Consider the following 24294-nt stretch of genomic DNA (forward strand, 5'->3'; position numbering starts at 1 on the left):
GTGAAACTTCACCACAGTTCATGTCCCGACACCATCACTGTTCTTTGTTTGTACATGTCTAACATGTTTCTGCATGTTAGAACTCTAACATGCAGAAACATATAAAACAAAACAATCACTTAATAATTGATCCTTCTTGCGCTGAAAATAATGAGCATTGATAATAATCCAWCATATCTGGCTGAAATGGTTTATCAGTTACTAGGGATCCTTTCAGCCATTAAAGGAAAACATTTAAGTATCAGTAAATTTCCAAGTTTTTTCTAGAAAATGTATGTGATTAATATCAAAATTWGTGAGTTTTCTGCAAATATTTTACATTTTTGAGCTCAGAAATGTCTTACCTTTTTCTAGAAACTTTGAGATGAATCTGAAAAGGTTTTTTTGGCTGATTTATTTTTATGAACAATGACCCTAATACGTCATCATAGTTCAGTGTAGGCAGATCTTCAGATTAGCAGTATACCTCAGGAATCCATTCAAGAGTCAGACACTTATTTGCATTTGTGTGAGGCTGTTTCTGCAGAAATTTGTGTAAGCCTCTAAATATGTCAAAATCTTAAATTTGAACATTTTCCATGCAAACTGACCTGGTCAGATTAATATGTAATTATTTAAAGTTGGAGAAATTGTAATCAAAAATGCATTTAATCAACTTCTGAACCAATATTTGGAGTTTTGTGTGGATAAATGTTTATTTGCCCTGCGCTGATATAATATAATGATCCCCCTGACTCTGACCATTTGAACCTGACTCAGCCATAAAGCCCACACCAAAGGGGGTCTCTCTCATACAATACTTTTCTGCTGATAATGAACCACTTAACACAGTCCAAACGGTGAAAATGAGAATTGATTTTCTCCTGCAAATTGATCCATATACCTCAAGCTGTGGTCACTTGTGGAAGTTGCACCTACCTGCTAATACCTTCCCAGCATTGCGAGAACCTGAATCAAGGACAGCCAAACCTGTGACAACTAAATTGTAATCCTTGTGTGCAAACCCAGTCAGGTTTTCCAGGCCATTATCTACAGGCGTCTGTTTTGCCGTTGCAGTATCTGCCTTATTTCCTTCTCCTATGCCAGAGATGAGCCTGAGAGGGCTGACCCTCCCTATTGAGCAGATAATTGGCTGTCAGCTACCCACCATAAAATAGCTGCGTGACACTGGAGGTGAGGGAAAAGGACGGGATGATATACAGCTAGTCCAGCACTCTGAGGCAGGCATTCATTTCCAAAACTTTTCTCTTACTGATGATGCCCCTGCATTTTGATGAAGACCACTCGTCACCAAAGCAGCTTCTTCTCCGAGCTGTCGCGCAAAATGCCTGAACCCTGCCTTCTGCCCAAAACCTTCATTTCAGGAAACGGTGTGCCATCATGTGACTCTCTTTGTTTGCTTAATACTCAGTGCTTTGGATCGTCTCCAGTTATCACATTATAAATTATTAAATGTATAGAAACGTCAAACGAGCAAGATCCCAAAAAAGCTGCTCGCTGATGACTACTTTTGGTTTTAGCTGTACATTTGTCAACATAACACCATAAATCTTAAATGCATGTGCAATATATATGTAAAAGAAAAGGGGAAACGGTGGCTTTGCTATGACAACTGAATAACAAGATCCAAAGGTATCACATTTTACTGGTCAGTGAGACGTTTTAATTAAGGACAGAATCGAGGAAGTGGGCAGCAGGTCTGCTAAGCTAACTTGACTTTGACAACCGTAACATTTAGATGTGCTGCAGAATTCGGTGTGCTTCCACATGAGTTAAATAAAAATAAGAAGACTCACACTCCAACTCTGACAGAATATTAATAGAGAAGACACTCAAGTTACCTAAATTACTGATCTGTTGAGACGATCACCCATCAATAATCGCAAAATAAACATCAAGCCTGAAAACGTAAAACTGTAACTGATTAACTGTTGACAAAAGCAAAAAAAATCACAACAAAATAAAACTGAACCATAATGAAAAACACCAAAAATATTACAACCCTGATCGGCTGCAGCTTGAAAGGCTTGTTGATGAAACGCAGGTGAAGTTGCAGATTTGAGGCTATAATTCAAATTGTGAAGTGACAAGTAGAGATGGGATTTATGGAGATTAGATGAAAGGTATTTAACGCTGCAGTCATTAGTCACTTTATTATACTGATGTTGGGTCTTTACGTCAACATAAAATGTAATTGCTCCTAAATGTATTTCATAAAAAGAATCACTAGCCAGTAAGAGTGCTGCATTACAGTAAAACACTAAAACTTTGTGAATTAGTAAATATATATTTGTCCTAACTTCTGGTACGGCATATGGACAGAGCAAAGTCATACTACTTTGAAAACATGTTTCTTAAACTGTCCTATATGTAAATGTTTGCTGGTTTTGAGTAGTGTGACATTTTATGACCTTGCTACTACATCACCAAAACATAGGAAATAGAAATAGTATATTTTAAACAGGTAAATCTAATTCAAAACCACAATTTTATTGTTTTCACTCAGAGAAATATTCTTGCAAAATTATAGATTGTGGTTTATAATAGAAGGAACAAAAGTGGAACAAATCTCTAAAATGTATTACAGGAGGTAATGTCTGCTGGAGTTTTGGTTTAAGAAATGATGACCAGCAGCAACTTATTTGCTGTTTGCATTGTTGGAAAGGAAAATGTTTAATGAGAAAACATTTATCTGAGTTTTTTCCATACAAATACATTGCAGAAAATAATTTTATATTTATTTATAACCATTTCCTGGTTCATGAGTGCATTTTGATACATTTTGTGTACTGTGGGTTTGTACAGTGTGTTTAATTTACCAATAATGGCAATAAAAGACAAATTATGTTACGCTAACATGCTCTTATTTTAGCTTTGCTTCCTTAGTTAACTGTGATTTGATAACATGTCTTCATGGGCAATAGAAATTTCAGAATAGGCATTTTGTTCCCAGAGGATAGCAGAAATGAGCTGCAACTGCATTTATCTGGCAAGTGTAAGATATTTTCMGTAGATTGGAGGATTATTTTCTTCTAATAGTGAAAATAATRGCTCTAATAGTGCTTTGCTGCTAGATGTTTGTGGAAACCAGACCAAATTGTGGATCCTTATTAGAAATGGTAAAAGTAGAACTTCTCCAAGTGACTAACCTCAAACAAATCTAGTGAAAAAGAAAATGATGATCAATTCATAAAAGCATATAACATGCTTTCATCAAATTAGGAGCTTTTWAGGTTCTCTAATATTATAAGCTTTTAAGAATTTGAAAGGTTTTTCACTTAGTGACTCATAAATGGATCTTTTGGACATTGCAGTGCAAATGAGCTCTAAACTGTAAAAGTTATATAACGGCTCAGATGTGGGTGATTTTCTTTATTTTCAGTACCTCCAAATATTGTTAGTTTATCTTAACCTTCTACTTTACACAGTGAGGTGATAATATATGCTTAAAATATTCAATACTTAACCCTAATCTAACTGATTAAAATTCAGACCTCCACATCCACTCCTGGATATTTTTTGGTTGTCTAGGAACAGCATCGTGCACCAACGGTTGCTCAGGCAATTCTTGCATTTTTCTTGCAGGTTGTGATATTGTGGCCATGCATCACCTACAAATCATGTTCAATAGTGACTCATACTTTTTTAAAACACTGATTGGTTGGCAACAGTTACATTTTGCCATAGTGCTGCAAATATTTGCTCTGGCATTTGGAAATTGATATAAARTTTTTTACTCTGATTTGTAAATGCTTGTTTTGGTCCCTTAACTGCACACAGACACTAACCCACCCATTCAATTATCTTATCATAAAACTTSACGTTTTTACAAATTGAAAATGTTTTAGCTAAATTGTGCAATAAATGATTATTATTTTCTGTAGTGTTTTGTTTTTTTTTTCTTTTGTTTCCCTGCAGAGACTTCCACAATAGTTTAATTTTCACATCACAACATTCCCTTCATCAACACTGGCAGCCATTTCTTTTATTTGTTTGACATGCAAACATTATTTTTCTTATTCTGAAAGCTGTAGATGCTCACAGTTGGAGTATTTCARATCCATGCAGATGCCATTAGTATAACAGCTTCTCACAATGCTGCTTATGAAAGGATCATCAATAAAAGAAAGCCTGTGGAAACAGATAAGGCTCATTTTTTATATTTTGCRTAGAAAAAAGCTYCAAAGGAGGCAAGCCAAATTTTTGTGTCCATCAGACTGAGATATTCATAATAAACTTATTTCCTGCCAATAGTCTGCAGCTCTCCACCCCCTCTCATTAACTGTTCTGTAACACAGGCATACAATAGCTACCATTAAATAGTTCATAAAATAAACACTAGCTGTGGAGTGGAGTTAATGTCTTTGATGATTATTTCATGAGTCAAATCAGGATAACAGTGTTTCTGCTCATTCGGTGATTCCGGGTCTCTTGAAGCCCTGAGGAGGCTTCCATCAGTGGGAGAGGCGAAGCTGGAGAGCTCTCGCTCTCATTTTGCTCCTCGTTCGATGCAAATTATTCTTCTCCAGCTGACAAGTATCAGCGACTCTGGCTCCGGGAGCATGATGAAGATGGGGTGTCAGGTCGGTGCCCAGCACAGGCACAGAGTGATGTATTCATTTAATTTCAGAGTGATGACATGCTGTATAAAGACTGCCGAACTGGCTGGTCATAGATGCGCCGATTCCACTTCTCTCTCTTCCTCTCTCACACAGATATGTGAGGAAGCCGCCACTCGTTTATTCATGCAAATGGGATTGGATGTTGTGGAAAAACATTTCCTTGTTAATTTAGTGTGTAATAATTGTTTTAGCGTTWACAGAGCCTGCTTTGTGGGGGGTTGATGTGCCGTCATTAGCTGAGCAGAACGGTTYGAGTTGACAAGAATGTACAACATGCAATGTGCTTGTTGCCACTCCTGTTTGGTTTTGGACTTGTATGGTAGACGACTTATAAAAAAAATTAAAACCACAAGTAAATCCAGTAAAAGCGGGKAACAAAGGTGTAAATAAAATCTCTTAAAAACTGAATGAAAGGAAAGTTTATCTTTTATATATTGATCAAATAAGTGTCTTTTTTCCCTTAACAACATACATGGAGTGTTGCCTTGATTCTTTCATACATGTTTGAGAAATCCTCTAATCTCCATGGCAACCATCCAGCTCTGCAAAATGCTTGGGTGGACCTAGGTCCGCCTGACCTGCAGTTTCAGAGTTTCTGCCTCACAGCTCAGCGCTCTACTGGGACTCCCCCACTCAGATCCTTCAGACTAGCCAGCAGCAATTAGCAAACACTAATTGCTGCTGGCTGGGAAGTCTGGATATTGTACAACCCAGACTTAAAATCACTGCCACCTATTTTTTCTTTTGCTTTTTTATCAGTTGAAGTATTATGTTTTATGCTCCTGTGATCCTGCAATGATATGTGAATAGAAAAAGGAGATGCGGATGAATGGATTTTCTGGAATCTTACAGTTCAGGTTACATAACATGGAAGTATGTCTTTACAAGGGGATTTTTTTCTTTGTTCAAACTGGATAAAGGTTTCTGTTTGCAGGTCATTTATAGCCACYGGGAAGCTAAAATGTCAGGGCTGTTTGCCTGAGGCTCCTCGTCTGCAGCTCACAGCGATTATCCAGCTTCTAATTCATCATGGATGATGATGCTGCAGTGGAAGGACCACATTGTGCAACCAGAGCCAAAAGTCGTGCAGCTGCAGTGTCACTAAAATGCAATKCGTAAATGTRGAGCAGCAAAAAGCAGAAAATTAGCTAATCTCAGAAATTTTCTAGAAAAAGTCRATAATTTTCAACTTTTGAAACTTATAMATTTCCAGATTTACTCCTTTTTTCTATTTACAATGACCATGTGATGCTCCRTTGCACTGGAATGATTTGTCTGCTTTTGTGAAACAAAAAAAAAAAAATGCCTTTGTTGTTTATTACTATTGGACCAATACTTGCAACGATATTTTACTCTGGCRAAATGAAACTTATGGAGTTACTGAATTAATGTTTTCACCTTATTCAACTCTTTTCTTTTTCTTTGCCATTTCCACAAATTATTATTTGATTTAGTTTTGATGTACACTGCTCAAAAAAATAAAGGGAATACTTAAACAACACAATACAAYTCCAAGTAAATCAAACTTCTGTGAAATCAAACTGTCCACTTAGGAAGCAACACTGATTGACAACGGTGACCCTCGTCGGGTCAATCAGTGTTGCTTCCTAAGTGGACAGTTTGATTTCACAGAAGTTTGATTTACTTGGAGTTGTATTGTGTTGTTTAAGTGTTCCCTTTATTTTTTTGAGCAGTATAGTTTTACTAAAAAAATGTTGGGTTTTATTTCGTTGCCACTAAGGCATCACTTTTCTCACTACAGATGCTGAGAATGTTTTATGATTTGAATAAAAACATTTAGACAAATAAGAACTTGAGAGAATTTTCCTCTCTCATTAAGCAGTTARTAATATTACTTTTCAAGGAGAAATAATCATCTAAATCTATCTAMCTGTGTGCATCCATACAGAGCTTAGATAATTCAGAAATGATGTTAATGAAATAATGAGCATCGGTTTAGAGTAAGACCTTGCACACTGAGAAACTGAGGATTTGTCATCTCTTTTCTGGCCCTGCAGTTACTTTGAGCTGGAAAGCAGCGGTGTGAGAGAGGAGATCCGCTACCACTACCGCTTTAAGGGCAAACCACGATCCGAGTCATTCCCCTACCGGCTTGCTGACGGACAGTGGCACAAGATCGCCCTCACCATCAGCACCTCCCACCTCCTGCTGCACGTCGACTGCAACAGGTAACGGCGCTCAGAACAGATGATGGCTTCCACCAAAGGAAGCTTATTATTTAAAAAACCTCGCTCCTCTGAATTGACACATCTAATAAGCTGTCTGTGATTATCAAAGTAAATATTTGTTTGCTGGCGTGTCAGTGAGAATGACAGGTTGTTAACGGTGCTGAAGAGGAAGCGTCCTAGGACAAATTAGCACACAGTGAATGTGAGAGGGAGGCGCTATATTTATATAACGTTCTGTATCTCTGCAGAGTGTTGCATGTTCAACATGTTCAGCTGACACAGATCCTTTAAGATGTGAGAGCTAACAAAGGCATAATTGCCTCACCAGCTCTCTAGTAGGGACATTAAACTCTGTCAGAGCTAATCTATAAATATGCAGTTTATCTGTGACAGTTTTACTCGATCCTCACATCTCTATTTGAGAGTTAGGAAGGTCTAGTTTCCCATTTTCTCTTTCCATCCAGCTGCTGGACATGTGTTCAATCAAGGGGGAGTGTAAATCACCGTAGAAATACTCTGTCACCTTTAGCTCCATGATGCACTGGATGATTTATCAATATTATTGATTTTTTTCCAGATGTCTTTTACATCCATGAGGCTATTGTCTTCTGAATTAATTATCAAGCCAGACAGTATCTGTAATGAATTGATGGTATCTATGTGTGGTGAACGGAGGAAGATTGGACCAGGGTGTTGAGGAGAACAGATCATCAAATAATCAAACAAAAATTGTAATACAAATAAAACCTTTTTTTTTTTTTTTGTCTGCACTCTTCTTTAGAGGAGAGTGGAGGCAGTTCACTGTGTGATTGAATGGGTTGCTTTGGTGCTTATTCTCACATGGTTTTGGCTGTCAGTGGTTTGAATGTAGGGGTTGAAACAGAGCTTAACTGTTCAAAGTGAAATCTCTGAGTCTGTTTATAAATTTTACATTTGAACACATTTTTACTGAGTCTCGCTCTGTTATGCCAGTGCGCTGTGTTTTATCTGCATATTAGAACTCTGCCGGGGTACATRCAGACCTCCTTGCTGCTATTTTGCCATGCATATGCACTTTATTTTTTTATTTCATCATATTTTGCTGAAACTTCATTGTCTGCATGCCTTCGCCCTGCTGTCGGCTCACACTGTAGATATGGGTTCAGTAAGTTCATGAAATGCTCCTCACCCTGAGCACCCAAAGATACTGGCAAAACTTTCAGACTTCTGCCCTTTTTACAAAACACAACTAAAATACTCACAGCTGCATGAATATTTTACAGGAGGAATCAGRAAAATATCCAAACTGCCTCGAATCTTAAAGATTTCCATAAATGACGGCTATAAAACTTTCCTTAAAAGTGTCTTACAGTGAAATACCACCTAAAATKAAATTAATGTATTATGCAATATTGTTCTTTCTGCTTGTAATAATGTTGTGCCCTGTTACAAGCTAATATGGTTGCATAAGGATTCAATATTCACCATTTGTATGTCTTGCAGTGTTGAATGATAAAAARGACTAAAGACACTTTGTACCTATAAAATGGTAACCAAAAATCTTTCATTTAGTATCTAGTTGGTTTGCCCAAACATAAAGTATTAKTGTTTTATTATTTGCTTGAGACTGGTTGCAAGAAACTTCTACACAGTYCTTTTGTAAGTTGAATCGAAGGTAAGGTCAGTGACGACATTTTTCTGCGACATTCAGAGATTTCTGTCACCCTAATTCCCGCTGATCAGCTCTAAGGAAGCACAGCGCTTTAGACAAAAAGAGTGGGAGTTTAGTCCTTGCTTTTGTCAGCACATATAAAAATGATGGATAAAAAAACACCTCAGTGGAGAACATTTTTAAAGATTCACTGGACTTTCAGCACCAAACGATGTCAGAYTCCATTCACCATCTCATTCATATTACCGATACATGCACAGGAAATTAAAGCCTTTATGTGGGCTGATCTGTGAGGCTTTCCCTGTCAGATCAAAGTAAAGCAGATGACAGCAGACTTGGCCAACTTCTGCCAGTTTTACAGGTCTGACATTACGACTCACCACCTTGCTGGCAGCCAGTCTGGTCTCAGATCTTACATCTGTCTGTCCATATTCTCCATGAGTTTTAGTAGAAGTGCAAAAAATGCATTTCGGCTGTTTCCAGAGTAACTCAAGTCACAATACCTTTTCATCTTTCAGGACAGTACCTGCGTTTCCATTACCAATGTGCACAAAATTTATTGTTAATGTCGAAACCACACAATTTTGCAATTGCGTTGTTTTCATTAAATACTAAGCACAATTAAAATCGCATATGAGATAATCGTTAAAAAAGCTCCGCCCCATCTTCATCCAACCACTTCCTGTCATCTTCTTTGTCGTTCCTGCCAGTAGTAACATTCGGTTGTTGATCACATGACTCGTATGATGCAAAAACATTTTTCCATTGTATTTCATTTGTGAAATACACAAAGTTYGATGCAGATGAGAAAATATATTTGATCAGAAAACCTGAAATTTTTTCCGTGTTTCCATTAATCAAATTTATTTTCATCCTTCCAATTTACACAATTATATGGTCAATGGAAACACAACACTGTTTTCTCCCCCTGCCAGTAAACATTTTCATATTTCACTCTGTCATAGCAGAAGGCCTGCRTACATTTTATAGCCACTCTGTCAAAGTGGTCCATCTGTTAGGTCATGGAAATATTTACACATTGTATACTTATGAAGGCAAAATTATCACCTCACTATATTTTGCTGAGCTACTGTCAGCTGATCAAAGGAGGACATGTTTATGCTCAAAAGATTTAAAATGAATTCTGATTTTCTGATTTCGACCCTTTAATAAGTAAAATAGACCAATAGTTACTGTATAAAAGCACAGCATCAATCCCTTTAAACTATGTGAAAGGTTACAGACTAAAGACTGTTGACGTCCTCGAGTTGGAAGTTTCCAGGTTWTGATTTTTGTTGAGGTTGATTAATCATCCCATTGAAAGCTTGACAGCTGCTCTCAGTCTTTTCCCCAGGTTCCCGAGTTCAGCAGCCAAGTTAATTTTGCAAAAGTTTTGCAAAAAGAACAGGGAGAGAAAAACAGCCAGTTGTATCCTGRTAAAACTCACTTTAATGWACCCTTCTTTAAAGCAAGTTGTCGGATACATCAGCCTTGAAATTGTAATTGGCCTGTTCCTCTAACTACACTGTATTGATTTAGGACACAAAGACTTTGTTTAARGTTTGCTGACCAATGATTTTTCTCCTAATCGTCACAGTGACTATCTATTTAGTGTTGAGTTACGGTGCAGGGTTCAAACCCCAAGAGCATTTCAAAGTTTCCTCTTACAGGAACATTGGTAGATTTGGTAGATGGTCTGACAGAAGAACACAAACTAGACACAACTGTGAAGCGGAAGGAAATGGGCAGTATTTTCTCTTTGTCCAATCAAACTGATCTTCAGCTTGTATTAAAAGAAATTAAATTTATCTGTTATGTCTGTAGAGGTAGAAATAAGCTATGCACATGAAAAAAGTAGCAGCTGTAATTTCAGCATAAGGTGATTCTATAAAGTTTTCAGGAGACTCAATGCATATGAACAACATCCTTTTTTTGACGGTAACTCCAAGCATAAATCATGCTGTGCAGACTTATGTTTACTAGACAAATTAAAGTTTGTGGGATATTTACTGATATAATCAGGTTTAATTAGGAGTCACTCTGCTGTTAAATTAAGTATAGAAACTTTAAATAAATGTCAGTCATTGCTGCTCACAAGTATTAGCTTTTCAGACTTTGTAATTTAAATAACAGGCAAATCAGCAGGAAGATTTCTGTACTTTACAGGAAAGACACAGATTGATCAAAAAGGTTTTGTTATAAGCCGATTTAAGGTGTTTGTTTCTTTTCCAGAACTGTTTATTGAGCTGAATTTGCAGTTTTTGCAGATAAACTGTAAAACATGCATTTATTAAACCCCATGATCCACTGAAATTTGCATTCTTGTGCTTAGTAGTCTTGAGTTTAAGCACTGGCATATCCTCTATTATGAATCTATTCTTGGTCTGCTCCCATTATTTTACAGACCTACATCCTTTATGAAAGTACAGAAAGTTATGGTCTTTGCTCTGACGAATTATTCCTTTTATCTATTCCCAAAGACGGCACAGGACTGGGAATAAAGCCATTTAAATATGCTGCTCCTTCTGCTTAAAATGAGCTGCAAACTCTGCTGCATTTTAAAAAGCCTGTCTCACCAGATTAATTCCAGCACATGTGAACATATTGGAGTCTCGTTTGATTGACCATTCTGCCCCCATTTGACCTCTTGATGCCATGTGGATTGGAAATTTTGACACATTTTGGTTCTTAATAGTTTGATATATTAAAATTTAAATATTGAAAACTTACCCTAAATCTACATGCATGCATTATTCATGTGCTGTGTCTGTTGTTGTGACCTGAACTGATTTCCAACCTCAGTTTTCTGTTGTTTGGTTCAGTCAAGGTTAAATAGAAAAGAGTCAGACCAAACAGGTGCAACCTGTTGGTAAAAACAGGTTGGTGTTTTTACCAGCATAACGTGTGGAAACAGGTGCTGGGTATCAGTAAAGTTGTCATTTTGAATGTTAAAGAAATATAAAGCAGGTTTTAAGATGAGTCATTTTCCTTCAGCGAGAAACCTGCAATCCTGTCTGCAGGCCGTGTGAAGCTGCTTGTGAAGGTTAGCTCAGGGCATTCTGGGTTATATCTGCACAGTATCGCGCTTTATTATCATCCTCAAAGTCCTACATTTTAAAATGTGTATTTTTTTATAGAGGACTCCATGTTTTTGCAGTAAGTAATGTAGTAATGCTTGAGTGCATCTCCCAGCATGTATTTAGTCGTTTTCTCCTACCAATGTAATCTAGAAAGAAATGAAACACTGAAGTAGTAGCAGGTTTTCGGTTGTTCATTCTGATCATGCAATTCTCTGTCAGAAGATTTGAAATCAGTTGATTAGAAACTAAAGAAATGGTGACATCTTCCATTTTTTAGGATGTCTCTGCCTCCTATTTGTTGCTTTTGACACAAAACCCTCAGGCATTTACCTTCACCGTGTTGCTGTCATTTTGTTTGTGTGTGATTTGAGAGTCTCTGTGCGTAAGTGAGGGACTCTTACCCCGGGGTTGGGATGTTGACTTAAACTGAAGGTGGATCAGAAACAGGAGAGTTCATGGACATTTTGCGGCTATCTGCCTGACAGCCATCTTGAAAAAACATGGCACAGGTAAAAACATGTGTAAGGAGATGCTGCATGTGCCCAGTAAGGCCTTTAGTTGAGACAAAGCCTGTCATGTACCATAAAAACAATAGGAAAGATAAACGCTCTAAAATGAAGTGAAGTGATGGAAAATGTGCACTTTAKGGTAAAACTGAAGGGTAGTTACAGATAAATTATTTGGAAACCATGACTGATCATAATAAAACATGTTTTCTAGATTGTAACTTAGATTCACACAACACTGCAGATCTCCTCTGCTAAACTTCAGCCCATCTTGGTCAGACCTGACCTTGAGAAAATAGTTCATGYCTTCATTACAGCCCAACTTGGTTATTGTAATGCGCTTTATGCTGAGGTCAGTAAGGTCTCCCTTTCACGGCTGCAGCTTGTTCAGGATGCTGCAGCTACTGTCATCAGGAACTCGTAGGTTTGAACACATTTCACTGGCGTTATCCTCTCTTCACTGGCTCCATGTGTGTCGCCAAATCATTTTAAAATTCTCGTTCACTTATAAAGGCCTACATGGATTGCACCTCCATATCTTTGAGTTACTTGAACCTTATGTTCCTTCCCGGGCACTGAAATCATCCGATCAGATGCTTTTGGTTGTCCCGAAACCTCCGAAAGTTTTGGAGCAACAGCTTAAAAAGCACAAGTTCCTCTGAACTTCAGATAGTAGACATAYATTTTTGATTCAACGTTTTAAATCTCTTTTAAAAACGCATCCATTTCCCTGGWTTTAATACAGTTTGAGATATCTTTCTGATAATTGCTCAACTTGTCTGTTTTGCTGTTTAATATCTGAGTTTTGTTATGATTAATTAATTACAATGTTAAGAATTATCTTTGCATGATCTCGGAGCTGTCTTCATGACTGACTAGAACTACAAATGGCAATTATCCAAATTTCTTGAGCAGCTTATCAATCCCGCCACTATCAAATTAATCTCACCTAGCAGCTGAAAAGAACATTGCACATCCAGCACACGCCTCATGTTCCTCATATTTAAGGTTTAGTGCCTCTTGAACTTCTTTTAGTGTCCAGCAGGGGTCAGGTGCAGACACCTCCAAATTGTGCATGCAAAACTGCTTGGACTGCAGGCATTTTACACTAAACCTGAAGGTGAAATTCAGGATATTYATGTATTGTTTAAAGCACATGCTTTAGAATGACATTAAGATGTTCTGGTAAAGTCATGAAGAACATTGTAAGGCAGCCTTTTCTCTTTAACATGTTTGTTAGTTCTGCAGCCTTTTGTTTCACCTCTGGCCATCTTATTCTATGCTTTTGCTCATGTGGTGRGTTAACTTAGCTTTTACAAGTTTCTGTTTTCATTTGCTGAAAAAAAAAAATGTTTGTTAAAATGCTAGCTTGGTTTAAATTGAATTCCTTTCATTTTTTTCTTCCTTTTTCGCTCGATGAAATAGAACAACACATGAYAACTATCCAACCTGAAGCTACAGGCTGTAAATAGAGACAGTGCATGTCTGCCTGTGCCTAAAGTTAGAGCAATGTGTTGGGGATTTGTATTGCATGGTGTGATCTGGAAGGTTACAAAAGCAAGCCGGTGTTCACAGTTCTTGGAGAATTTTTCTGTCAGCTTTGATTCTCCGGAGATCGGTGCACAGATCTGTATCATGGGCTTGTTTGAAATTAAATCCTCCTTTTTCAGATAMGTCTGAGTCAGAGTCTTTGCTGGAACATCTCATTTTTAAAGACCGCAAATGCCAGTAAATTCACTTCAGTAGTTTAGTTAAGTGGTTATGTGCTACCTGTTGCACATAATACTCCTACTATCTTTATTTTGGTCACACAACAATTTTCCAGCTTGTGGTTTAATCACAGCAAGGAGGCGACATAATAGACTCAGGTCATGTGAATGTAATAGGGCTTTGTGGAAATGGTATTAGTCTTTAAGCTGTCATCACCTCTGCATTAGATAGTTAATTAGATTGTGGTGTGATTATTTAAATATAAAACTTATCAGGTTCATAGTCTGACATTAATCATCTCATTTAAACTTAATGCAAACCGGAAGCTGCTTAGGCATTTCTAACTGTTTCTACACTTCTCATCTCTGTCTTTAAGTAAWTGCAATTAGCTCTTATGTCACTGTTCCAACATARTCAGATTTTCCACTTGCAGCTCTCGTTCTAGCTCAAGGGAAACTGTAAGACATTTCCAGGACACTCTAACTAAAATCCCACAAAGTCAAGTTTGAGTTTGATATCATAAACTATCTACAAATTAAGTTGTTTCTGAAACACAAGTCAAAAGCCAGACATCACCTTCTACTGTCGCAAATTGCTTGCTTTTCCATTGTTTGCTCTAAGCGCCACATGGAAGTGACCTGAAATCAAATATTCCAGTAATGGATCCAGATTGCTCGGGGGAGGCATCGTAGTTGGAACCTCCTGACCTCGGTGTTTCATCCCAGACATGACTAATTATGTACCTGTGTGTGTACTGTCTGGTCCTCTTTTCTCCTCTGGATTCATGCTCATCTTATCYGACACCATTCAATCTCTGCCTGTAATTATGTTTCTCTTTTTCGTTGATTAATGTGGCTTGCCTCTGAACTCATCAGCGCATTCATGAAGATTATTTTCCTTTTTTATTTGCCACCGTAGTAAATGACCAATCGGCTACAGTGCTCTACTAAATGGTAGTTTTATTACAAGTGTGGCAAAACTGAATTTCATGTTATTGCCCCTTTTAACTTTTTGTACATCTGAGCTAATTCACTTGTTTCATGCCTGTGATTTTCACCTGGTTCTTACATGAAGCCAGTGGGACGTATCACAGGAARTGATGTTTTCAAACTCGGATTAAAATCTGATTAAAGCAGTTCCACCGTGTAAAAACTGAATTGGGTTGCATTTTATTTGAAGTGTATAAGACTGACATGATACTRTCATAAACATAGCATAACTGTGATGAAGCTGAAGTCATCATCATGAATATTTATGACTGTCATGAAGTCATTCAGTAAATAATGTCACTTTTAATGCAAAGTTCCTTTACAACTTGCATCTAAAGTGTCATAATTTACCAAATGACACTTCATGACAAACATTCATGAAGACGACTTCATGTTCATAACAGGTGTTATGTCATATTTATGACAGTGCAGTGTCAGTCTTATGCAAACCTCTTCTAATAAAGTGTTACTCTGAATTGTTACCAAACAATATTACAATTCTTTTAATCTGAATTTCCGTGAAGCTAAAATACAAACTCGGGGATAACTGTTTGCACATTGTTGCCATATGTTGCAGTCAATAATATTGTTTTTCCTTATTTCGATCCTTATTAAGTATTGATAGTTGGGTGTTTAAATGTTGATGTCTTCTGAGTGATCACTGGCAAAATCCTAAGCATGCAGGAGCAATGAAATATTTAATGCTGTGTATTTAATTCGTTGTTTGCTTCAACACAGAATAGTTCCTCAGTAAATGAGATTTCAGATATTATTTAAAGAGTAAGTGTGCAAAAATCCAGAGACCTTATTATTTTATACAGGGAATATCGACAGACTCAGTTTATTTGAACCTGACCTTTTGGTGGTTGTGTTTGTACGGTTTAAAAAGGCTCATCATTAATTGGAAAAATAAATATTTAACTAAAGATGGTGCTGTTTACTGGTCTCACACGTAAATCATAAACTTTATTAGTTGTTAACCAATATTTTTAAAGTTTCTTTGTGAGAACTTTGACATTTTCTAGCTTTTAAAAGGGAATCAGAGTAAAAGTGACTGGAATTTTAGTCAGTTTTATTATTTAACGAAACTAGTATACAACATTGACAAAATTGATCTGTTTTTTTTAGAAGTTTTAAATTCTGGGAAGACAACAAATCTGAACACAATCAGTCATGGTATTTTGCAGAACACTCATAACAGAATACACTAAATATTAAAAAACACATCAACACACTGCTGTGCTGTTGCCAAAGTACACATTGTTCTAAAACAATATGGAGATTTTAGGCAAAATGATGCGTAGGTGATACAGAGCGGCCTTAGTTTCTGGTAAATGAATGTTACTCTTTAACAAAGTTGCACTGTTGAGACCAACATGCTGCATCAAAACGTTCTGCCTTGTTCTGAAAGAGCCCTCAAATATGAGTCAGAATACATAAGCTTTGTTTTTCATGCTTCATACAAAGAAATTCCCAGAAAATTTAATCAATAGAAAGATTTTTAAAAATCCTGTTCTCTCTGTTCTTCATGCAGAGAAAAAAACTGTTTACCTGTCCAAATGATAACCTAATTTCTCTCTCTCTCTCTCTCTCTCTCTCTCTCTCTCTCTCTCTCTCTCTGCTTCTTTCTTCCCAGAGCATTTTGGGTTCATATCAGTAAACAACCCACACATTCAGAAATAATGACATATACTCAAATGAACTAACATTTCATGCTCAATTTGCAGAGTGTGAAAATGGCTGTACTATGCTCCGTCATACAGAATAATTTTTTTCTTTTCCCCCCTCACACACACCTGTCATTTCAAATGTATTTTCCTGGTGCATAACTTGTAGGTCATTTTCCTCCCACACACACATTGTGTCGGTTATTGCTGGTGGTTATAATGCTGCAAAGACAAGGTCAAATGCCCACAGAACTGTAATATGTCATTGAAATCTCTACATTTCCCCTCTTGGAAACCTGGAAGCTGTTCACACACTCAGATTATCCTTTTTGTTTTGGAAGGGAATAGTTAGTTGGAGTTAATTGCTCCATCTGTTCACCATGTTGCTGTCCATTACTTGAAGGTCATTTTATTAGCAGAGTGGTTGGCGTTTCCCAGAAGCCTTTGCTGCAGCCTTAAATTTTTAGCTCCTGCTGCTGTTTTTTGTGCTTCTCTCTGGTGTCTCTTCCTATTTGGTACCCAGCGCTGCCAGGCCTCTGCATGTGTGATCTTTAGATGTGATATGAAAGTCAACCTTCAAGGAGCACCGAGTTGAAAGTAAGTTGTTTCTCCTTAAAGGCTTCTCCTTTAGGGGTGCAGAACACAAATATGCTCAAACAAAAGTAACCAATAACAAAAAGCAAGTCATCAGAGCTTCTTATTCATTATTTTAATATCATGAAAATGCAGAATAGGCTAAAGTGAGACTTTTCGTAGATGCACAACCTTAAATATCATTTTCTAGTGGGTGATAAAGAGGGTATTACATTACACTAATTGCTAATTTCAATTGTTTTCAATATGCACATTGTGTTTTAGATTTTTCTCCTTGGATTTAGCAGATTAGGTTGCCATTTTGCACACTAGTGCAACTTAAGAGAACACTGAAAAACAAACTGGGACAAAACAGACCCTTTATTTTACTATCTTGCCTTTTAGAGACATTAAAAATACAATTATAGTTGGGTAACAACTCCTATCACAAGGTTAGTTTTCTCTTTAAGTCTCTTTTAAAACAAGTGTCTTTTTTATGTTGTCATGGAAACAGGTTAGAAATTATCATGCTATCTAGCTCATTTACAAGACCTGTCTTTGTCCTGATCCAAGCACAATGAAAGAGAGAATATTATGATGTGTTCATAAACAGAAAGGTAATGAAGCCTCAAAGGTTTGGATGTTATGAACATATTACTTCAGTTTTAGCTCCTGAATGTTTGATCCAGTACGTTTTCAACAAACAATGCAAAGTTCTCAACTTGTCCTCAAGGAGAAATGTACATGGAAACATGTAGAAATAAGAGGAAGTGTCCAAAATGGAAAATAATATGCAATAAATAGGCATTTTAAAATATTTTWAAATGCCTATTTTGTAAATGCAGAGAATAAAAAAATAGTAAAAACGAGCTTAACAAACGTGGTGTAAAAACTTGTAAAATTTTTTTTAATAGTTCAATGTATTATTTATTCCAACGCTAAAAATATTAAACTAAAACCAAGTATAATGTATATGTATAACACCTGCTTGAYAAGAGCATGAGTAACGAGGCAATAAGCAAAAAATGACAAGTAAAATAATTAGTTCAAGTAAAATAGTTTGTCAGAAATCATAAACCAGAGAAAAAGTTAAATTTACTRGTTTTATACAGGAAATATTTATTCCCCTTCAGTTATTTTACATTATATCACATTACAACCACAAATCATTTTCAATTTGAAATATTTTTCTAATAACTCAAGGTTTTATTAGGAAATGTGTAATTTTTTTTCCCCAAACATAMATTTTAACTCATGAAGATCTTGAATGGTTGGCACTTTGTTTCTACTGCTACAGGAATATGAAGGGAGGTTCTGTTCTCACTTTGTTTTTCTCTCTAAATGGATTGGTTCCCCTGATGTTCTTGCTTCAATAAGCAGTCAGAGGTTCAGGGTAGCTGATGATGAAACAACCCTTACATACGAGTACGTTGTTGCAAAGTTGTTTGCCTGGTTTGCTTAGAAAAACAAGAAAAACTTTGATGGACTGGCAACCTTTGTCTCATGATCCTGCAACCTGTAACAGAATTTAGCTTGTGGGGAAAAAAATGAATAGATTTATAAATAACATTAATCCAGAGTCAAAAGATTACATGTTTGGAAATGTGCATATCAAGCCTGTCTAAGGACTGAGGTGYGTTTTCATTACCTCACTATTTGGAACAAATGCATTTCTGGAATATCTTGTCATGATGACTTGGATAACTAATGTATCATTTGACCTTTTGATTGTACAAGCTTTCATGTGATGGACAAATCTCTACTAACAGTCTAGTGCACATAACCTCCATATAAAGTCAAAATTAGCCACCCTTTACTTGTTAGCTCTAAGGAAGCCTATGTAGAGCAGAGAGGGGCAATCCCAGCCCCTGGGGGTCTGTGGRCTGTRTATTTATTCAGATCTGCTCCCACAGATCAAACTGAAACTTTTTCTTTTCTTACACCATGTCATCTATGTTTTAAATAATTTATATTGGAGCTTGGAAACWCCCAACACATGTAGGACACTAGTCCTTAAGGAAGAGACTTGTTCACCCTTGTTATAGAGTCTTTGGTTCCTCAGTAGGAGGGATGTCGTTTTAAAGTCATGTCTAAGTTTTTCTTGCTGAGGGGACAGGTGGCAAAGTCCAGACTTTACCTACATCATGTGGAGTTTGTGAGGACTTTCTCAGCTGCAGGAACAAGAAGAAGAAGAAGAAGAAGTTGACTGCTTGAAACTGTGATAACAGTGTTTGTTTCTATCTGAGTCCCTCTTTGTTTGAGTGACACACATCCCCACCCACCAGAACCTGAGTGCTTTCAGAGTGAGAAGTCTTTGATAGATTTGATCAATTAGGTTTGAGTTTTCCTGTCAGGCTGCAGCYTAATGACTATTTTTAGCCTTTTGTTTTTACAACTGAAAAGCTATAAAGGTTACATTAGTTTTGCGCTGTCCATCCACTGTATTACACAGTTACAATGTCTGCAATCAGAGGATTATGTAATCAGCTTTTGTCTTTCCTGCCAATGCAGCCTCTGCCAAACCTCTGTCTGAGTAAATATTCTTAATGTGATGTTTCTCTCTCTGTCTAATGGTGTGAGGGCTCATTCGATGAGCAGTTAGACAACAGTGTAAGCTCTGTTTCGAGGTGATTTTTTKGTGGGATATTAGTGCTTCAACTACCTGGTGAAAATCACACAGTTTTGTTTGGCACAGATGGCCATGCGCTTTAGTAAACCAATGTTTGCATCCGGGCGATCTCTGCGGCATCCAGTAATTTTATGCCTAACTAGCGGCCATCGCAATTAATCACAGAGTTCATTAAAGGTATTTTCAGTCAGAGCAATAAGGAGGTGATATTTCATACTATATGTTTTGTGCCCTCTTCTTCTCCTTCTGGAAAGTGCAGTTATATGTGTAATATTTTTGTTCTATAATTATGGATAGAGGCCAGTGGATACCGGGTTCATCCATATTAGAGTAGCAGATTCAGGTTCCGCATAACAACGTGTTATTGCAGTAGACTTTACGTGGCCTGAATTCACCAGGAGCTTTGCTAACAATGCATACAGATCCACATTATTCACCTCATTTGGCCCATAAATCATCYGGGGACATTAATGTTTAAGACGTAGTTATAGCCAAACAGGCCACATTTGTGGCTCAAAGAGGGGTTGTTATGGGTTTCATTAGCAATGAACTGCCAACAGCCAGTGTTTTTCTTTTTCCTCTTAAACCTTCAACTCCCTCTTGCACGTTGCTACCCTGAACGCATTTCCACAGATCACATTGCATCTGTGTGTGCTTTATTATATAAAGACCTGCTTTCAATTTTTTGAAATTGTTGCCTGTTTTGACCTTGATTTTTCTTTCTCCTTCTCTCTGTAGTTGAGCTAAATGCTTTTCTAATAAGCTTTTAAAAAAGTTGATCAGTTTTGATTTCTGTTGCAATAAATTGTGCATGATGTGTAAATCATGCATGAGTTCAAAGGAATGTCTACCCTGGTGATACTTAWAAAAAAATAAGCAAATAACCAAAATATTCTTTGATTTGCTCTTATGTGAACTTTGAGACCTAAAAAGCCTAAGTTGACATAAAAAGGAGACAAACATCATTAAAGTCAATTAGGAATATTTAATCAATTTAAATGAAGCAAATGTTGAAGTTTAAAATWTTTTTTTCCAGTTGGGATGTTTAAGTTAAATTTAATGCAATGATTTATAAACAAACTCAAAAGCATTAGATGATACATAAAGCAAATTRGAGGGATACTATTGGAAARCTTCATARCAAAAAAGGTTTTAGATGTTGAGGTTTTCACAGAAAYTGTCTGAACTGAGAAAATGATTAACTTGTTCCCTGGAATATTACAAAAGAAAATTGTGATTTTGACAATATCTGATCGTAGTTGTACAATTTAATGCAGGGTTGACCAAACATTTTGTCACGTGGGAAAAAATCAACAAAAAAAAGGAAAAAAGAGATTAAAATAAAATCAACCAATCAAAGTTGATTGTTTGTTTTTTGTAGAAAATTGATATTATTCATTGGAGATCCAAAGATCTTGAAATGATTTTGTATATTTTCTGTATTTTATTTAGTTTTTTAAATTCTTTTGGGTTTGAAAATATTTGAGTCACTTTCTGTCAAAACACTTGTTATAGTTGGCAAAGTTTAATAAATTAAATAAAAGCTGATTCAGATGCAGCAAAGTCAACTTTTCAGTAAAAGTTTACATAAACAGTTCCACTTCTTATAAAAAAATTGGTTATAAAACTTTTGTTATACTTAACATTTTTCCAATTTTTCCTGATTAAGAGACAAATTTGTATAATTCTTGAATCACAGTTTGGGGCCACACAAAATCACTCCAAGGGCCACAAATGGCCCCCAGGCCACATTTTGGACATCCCGGATTTAGAGAATATATTTAAAAGTTAAATGGGGCCTCCTTACATGGATTTTTTATCAACTACTTTTTCTTTTTTGTGATGAGTCTTTTTACTATTTCATGAACATTGTGATGAGAAATGAAGCTMTTTTAAARATGGCATCACATGTAAATGTGCAACTRAGAAATGATAGTGATGCTGTTTCATGCTCTAGTGTGAAGTTCAGTGTGTTTATGTTTTTTTTTTAACATTTCACTAATGAAAAATGGTATATGTTAGCTCTCCACCTTCAAGAATCCACTTGTGGTGCTTTTGTATCCAGCAGCCAGAAAATGACATTTTTACTTTGCTCATTAAAAAACCCAGTCAGCTGGAAGGTACATTTCTTTTTCCCCTTCCTACTAAGCAGCTCATGAGCCCGGCCAGCACTATCATTATGATAAGAAAAAGGCTGTTATAGTAGAATGGTACATTAGATTAAYGACAGATTTGTAAAGACACTGAACTTCATCAGATAAAATGTCAGCTCGCCTCCCTATATGTTTTGCTGTTCAGTAAAATGAAATGATGTTTTAATATAAATGTGATAAAATGTAGTGACACAGGTCGTGGTCAAACCATGCATGAACAATTTGAAACCATACCCCGAATGAGGAATTCAGGTGTAACGTTTTAATTTCCTGTGAAGGGCAGAGCCAGCACCGCTCAGCAGAGCAGCAGCCATTCATTACTTCATTACCTGGCAATGCCCCTGCCAAGAGAAGGGTTAGGCTCAAAGAATAATAATGAGTTGAAATCAGGTTAGCAATGCCGCACGATGCCTTCCGTAACCTTGACATTGTTGGCATTAGCAGGGTTTGGGCTTGAGATACRGTTCTGGGGGGAAAGTACTGGATGGTTCCACTGCAGCAGTGTGAGAGAATATATGGTGAAACCACACAGAACATGTGTAGCCTTTGGGGTTCAGATCAGTGGACCAAGTCCAGAAAAATAACCAGCATTTAGATCAATCTGTAAATGCACTTCACTGCAGATCTGTTGGAGCTACTCCGGCAGCCTGATGAAGGGCAGTTTTAAATGTCAGCGAAGTAGTGGGAGATATGTAGATGTTTTATTTTGACTGGATGCGTCACTCCACTGATACAGCAGTTATAACGTTTCCATTCACTTGGCCCTCATTGGTATACGCTGCCTTATGCCTCCTTCACACACTGGGACTGCACCACAACCAACGTCTGGTGGTACCCAGCTACATTTATTTGAGTAACTTTTATTTAAATGTACTTTTAGGAGTATTTTTATGAAGTAATGCTACTTTTATTTGAGTAAAATTTAAAAGACACACATCTAGTTTTTTAGTTTCATAAGCTTTTTGTTTACTGAAATAATTTTTTTGTTACTTATATGAATTATTGCCATTTCCATCCRTAAAACAATAAAATTATCACTTAAACGTCATATTTTGACTCRTCTGATGTAATTTTTAAATATTAAATGATCGATCAGTTGTAGCCCTTGTGTAACGGTCATGATTATTYATTTAAAAAATAAAAATTGGAACGGCCAGGCTGGTTTATAGCAACACTATAACTCGATCAGCAGCTTGGCAGTAGCTCAGTTAATTTAGTGCATCGCTCCAGCTGTGCTCGTTGATGGAAGTGTGAACGAAGCATTTTTTTTTTTCTGGATGCGTTTATAATGTGATTTATTTGTTTCACTGTCACAATGAAGTCTTTATATTATCTTTAGCGAAAAGGAGGAGAAAAGCGTGTAAGCAGTGGCTAAAAGGTTTGAACAGAATAATGACAACAGTCACATATCGGCTCATAAACAAAACATGAGCAGTTTTATGCCAGCATTACTTTATATCTTGGATGTTTGGTGGTTTGATGTGCTAGACACAGAAACTCTTCTCTCCTGCTGATGAGCTGATTAAAACCATCCAAATCAAAGGCTAAAGCTGATGGTGGCAGTGCAGAAACCAAAATAGGAAATGCAACATTTTGTTAGGAAACATAAAGTGGTAAATGTGCTTTGACTAGTGYGACACGTCGTCATAATTGCTTTGAGGCTATGAAATTTTCCAGATTTACCTTTAATCAGCCATTTTAAAACATCTTCAAGGACCTGGAGATTGTTTTTTGGAAATATCCAACTAGGAATATTATAATTTGTTGAATTTTGTTATCAAATCTAGATCCTAGATGTRGGATTAAGATGTAAATTAACAGGTTAAATTAAGATGCAAGTTCTCTAGATTTAATCTAGGCTGAAATTTTTGCCCTTTGCACCTTTGAGTAAATCGAAACTAAATAGAAGTGATGGAAAACAGTGTATTGGTGGACTGAGTCAGCACTGTTGGTACCGTTTCATAATGTTGATTTCTTCATTTCTTTGCATTTATTGAGAGTTATTATTCAGTGATATTATTTACGTAAATAAAGAAAAGTGCTGCTTTTCTCCTGCAACAAGCATCATCMTTTATCACAGTGTCAGACTTTGTTTTCATGAACCGAGCTAAAGTTCCTGGGCCACCTGATGGCTTTCTTCTGTCAAAGGTTCACTGTTTAGTGTCAAGTGTGATAAAGTGTGTCATTACTGTTTCTGTCCTCTGTCGAGCTCAGCAGGGTCCAGCCCACCTGCATCAGGCGGTCTCGTTCAAGCCGCATGTGGCAGGCAGAGAGAGCTGTGTGTGCCAAGGAGACCCAGGGGACACCATGATGCATCCCTCCCTTACCACACTCCATCCTTTTTATATAAGAATAYGTCTTTAGCCAGACTAGTTGTGCCTTATCAGAAACGGATAGAAACTTCTATCAAACGATAAKKTTATTGCAGAGGTGAGGCAATTACACGTCTCTGACACAGCGAGGAAGCAGGCATACGGTTCTACTGGGAGTTTGATGACAAATCCAGATTAGACTCCATTTTCATC

The 24294-nt window shown here is 36.8% G+C and overlaps 1 protein-coding gene across 1 annotated transcript in view; it reads left to right on the top strand.

The window, feature by feature from the left end:
* LOC103462905 (protein kinase C-binding protein NELL1) overlaps positions 1-24294 on the top strand; it is a 236769-nt gene that overhangs the window by 41907 nt on the left and 170568 nt on the right. The window contains exon 5 of the mRNA XM_008405946.2: positions 6641-6811. Coding sequence (XP_008404168.1) covers positions 6641-6811 — 171 coding nt within the window. The remainder of the gene's footprint in view (positions 1-6640; positions 6812-24294) is intronic.

Source organism: Poecilia reticulata, linkage group LG3, assembly GCF_000633615.1.
Source record: "Poecilia reticulata strain Guanapo linkage group LG3, Guppy_female_1.0+MT, whole genome shotgun sequence".
NCBI classification, from domain to species: domain Eukaryota; kingdom Metazoa; phylum Chordata; class Actinopteri; order Cyprinodontiformes; family Poeciliidae; genus Poecilia; species Poecilia reticulata.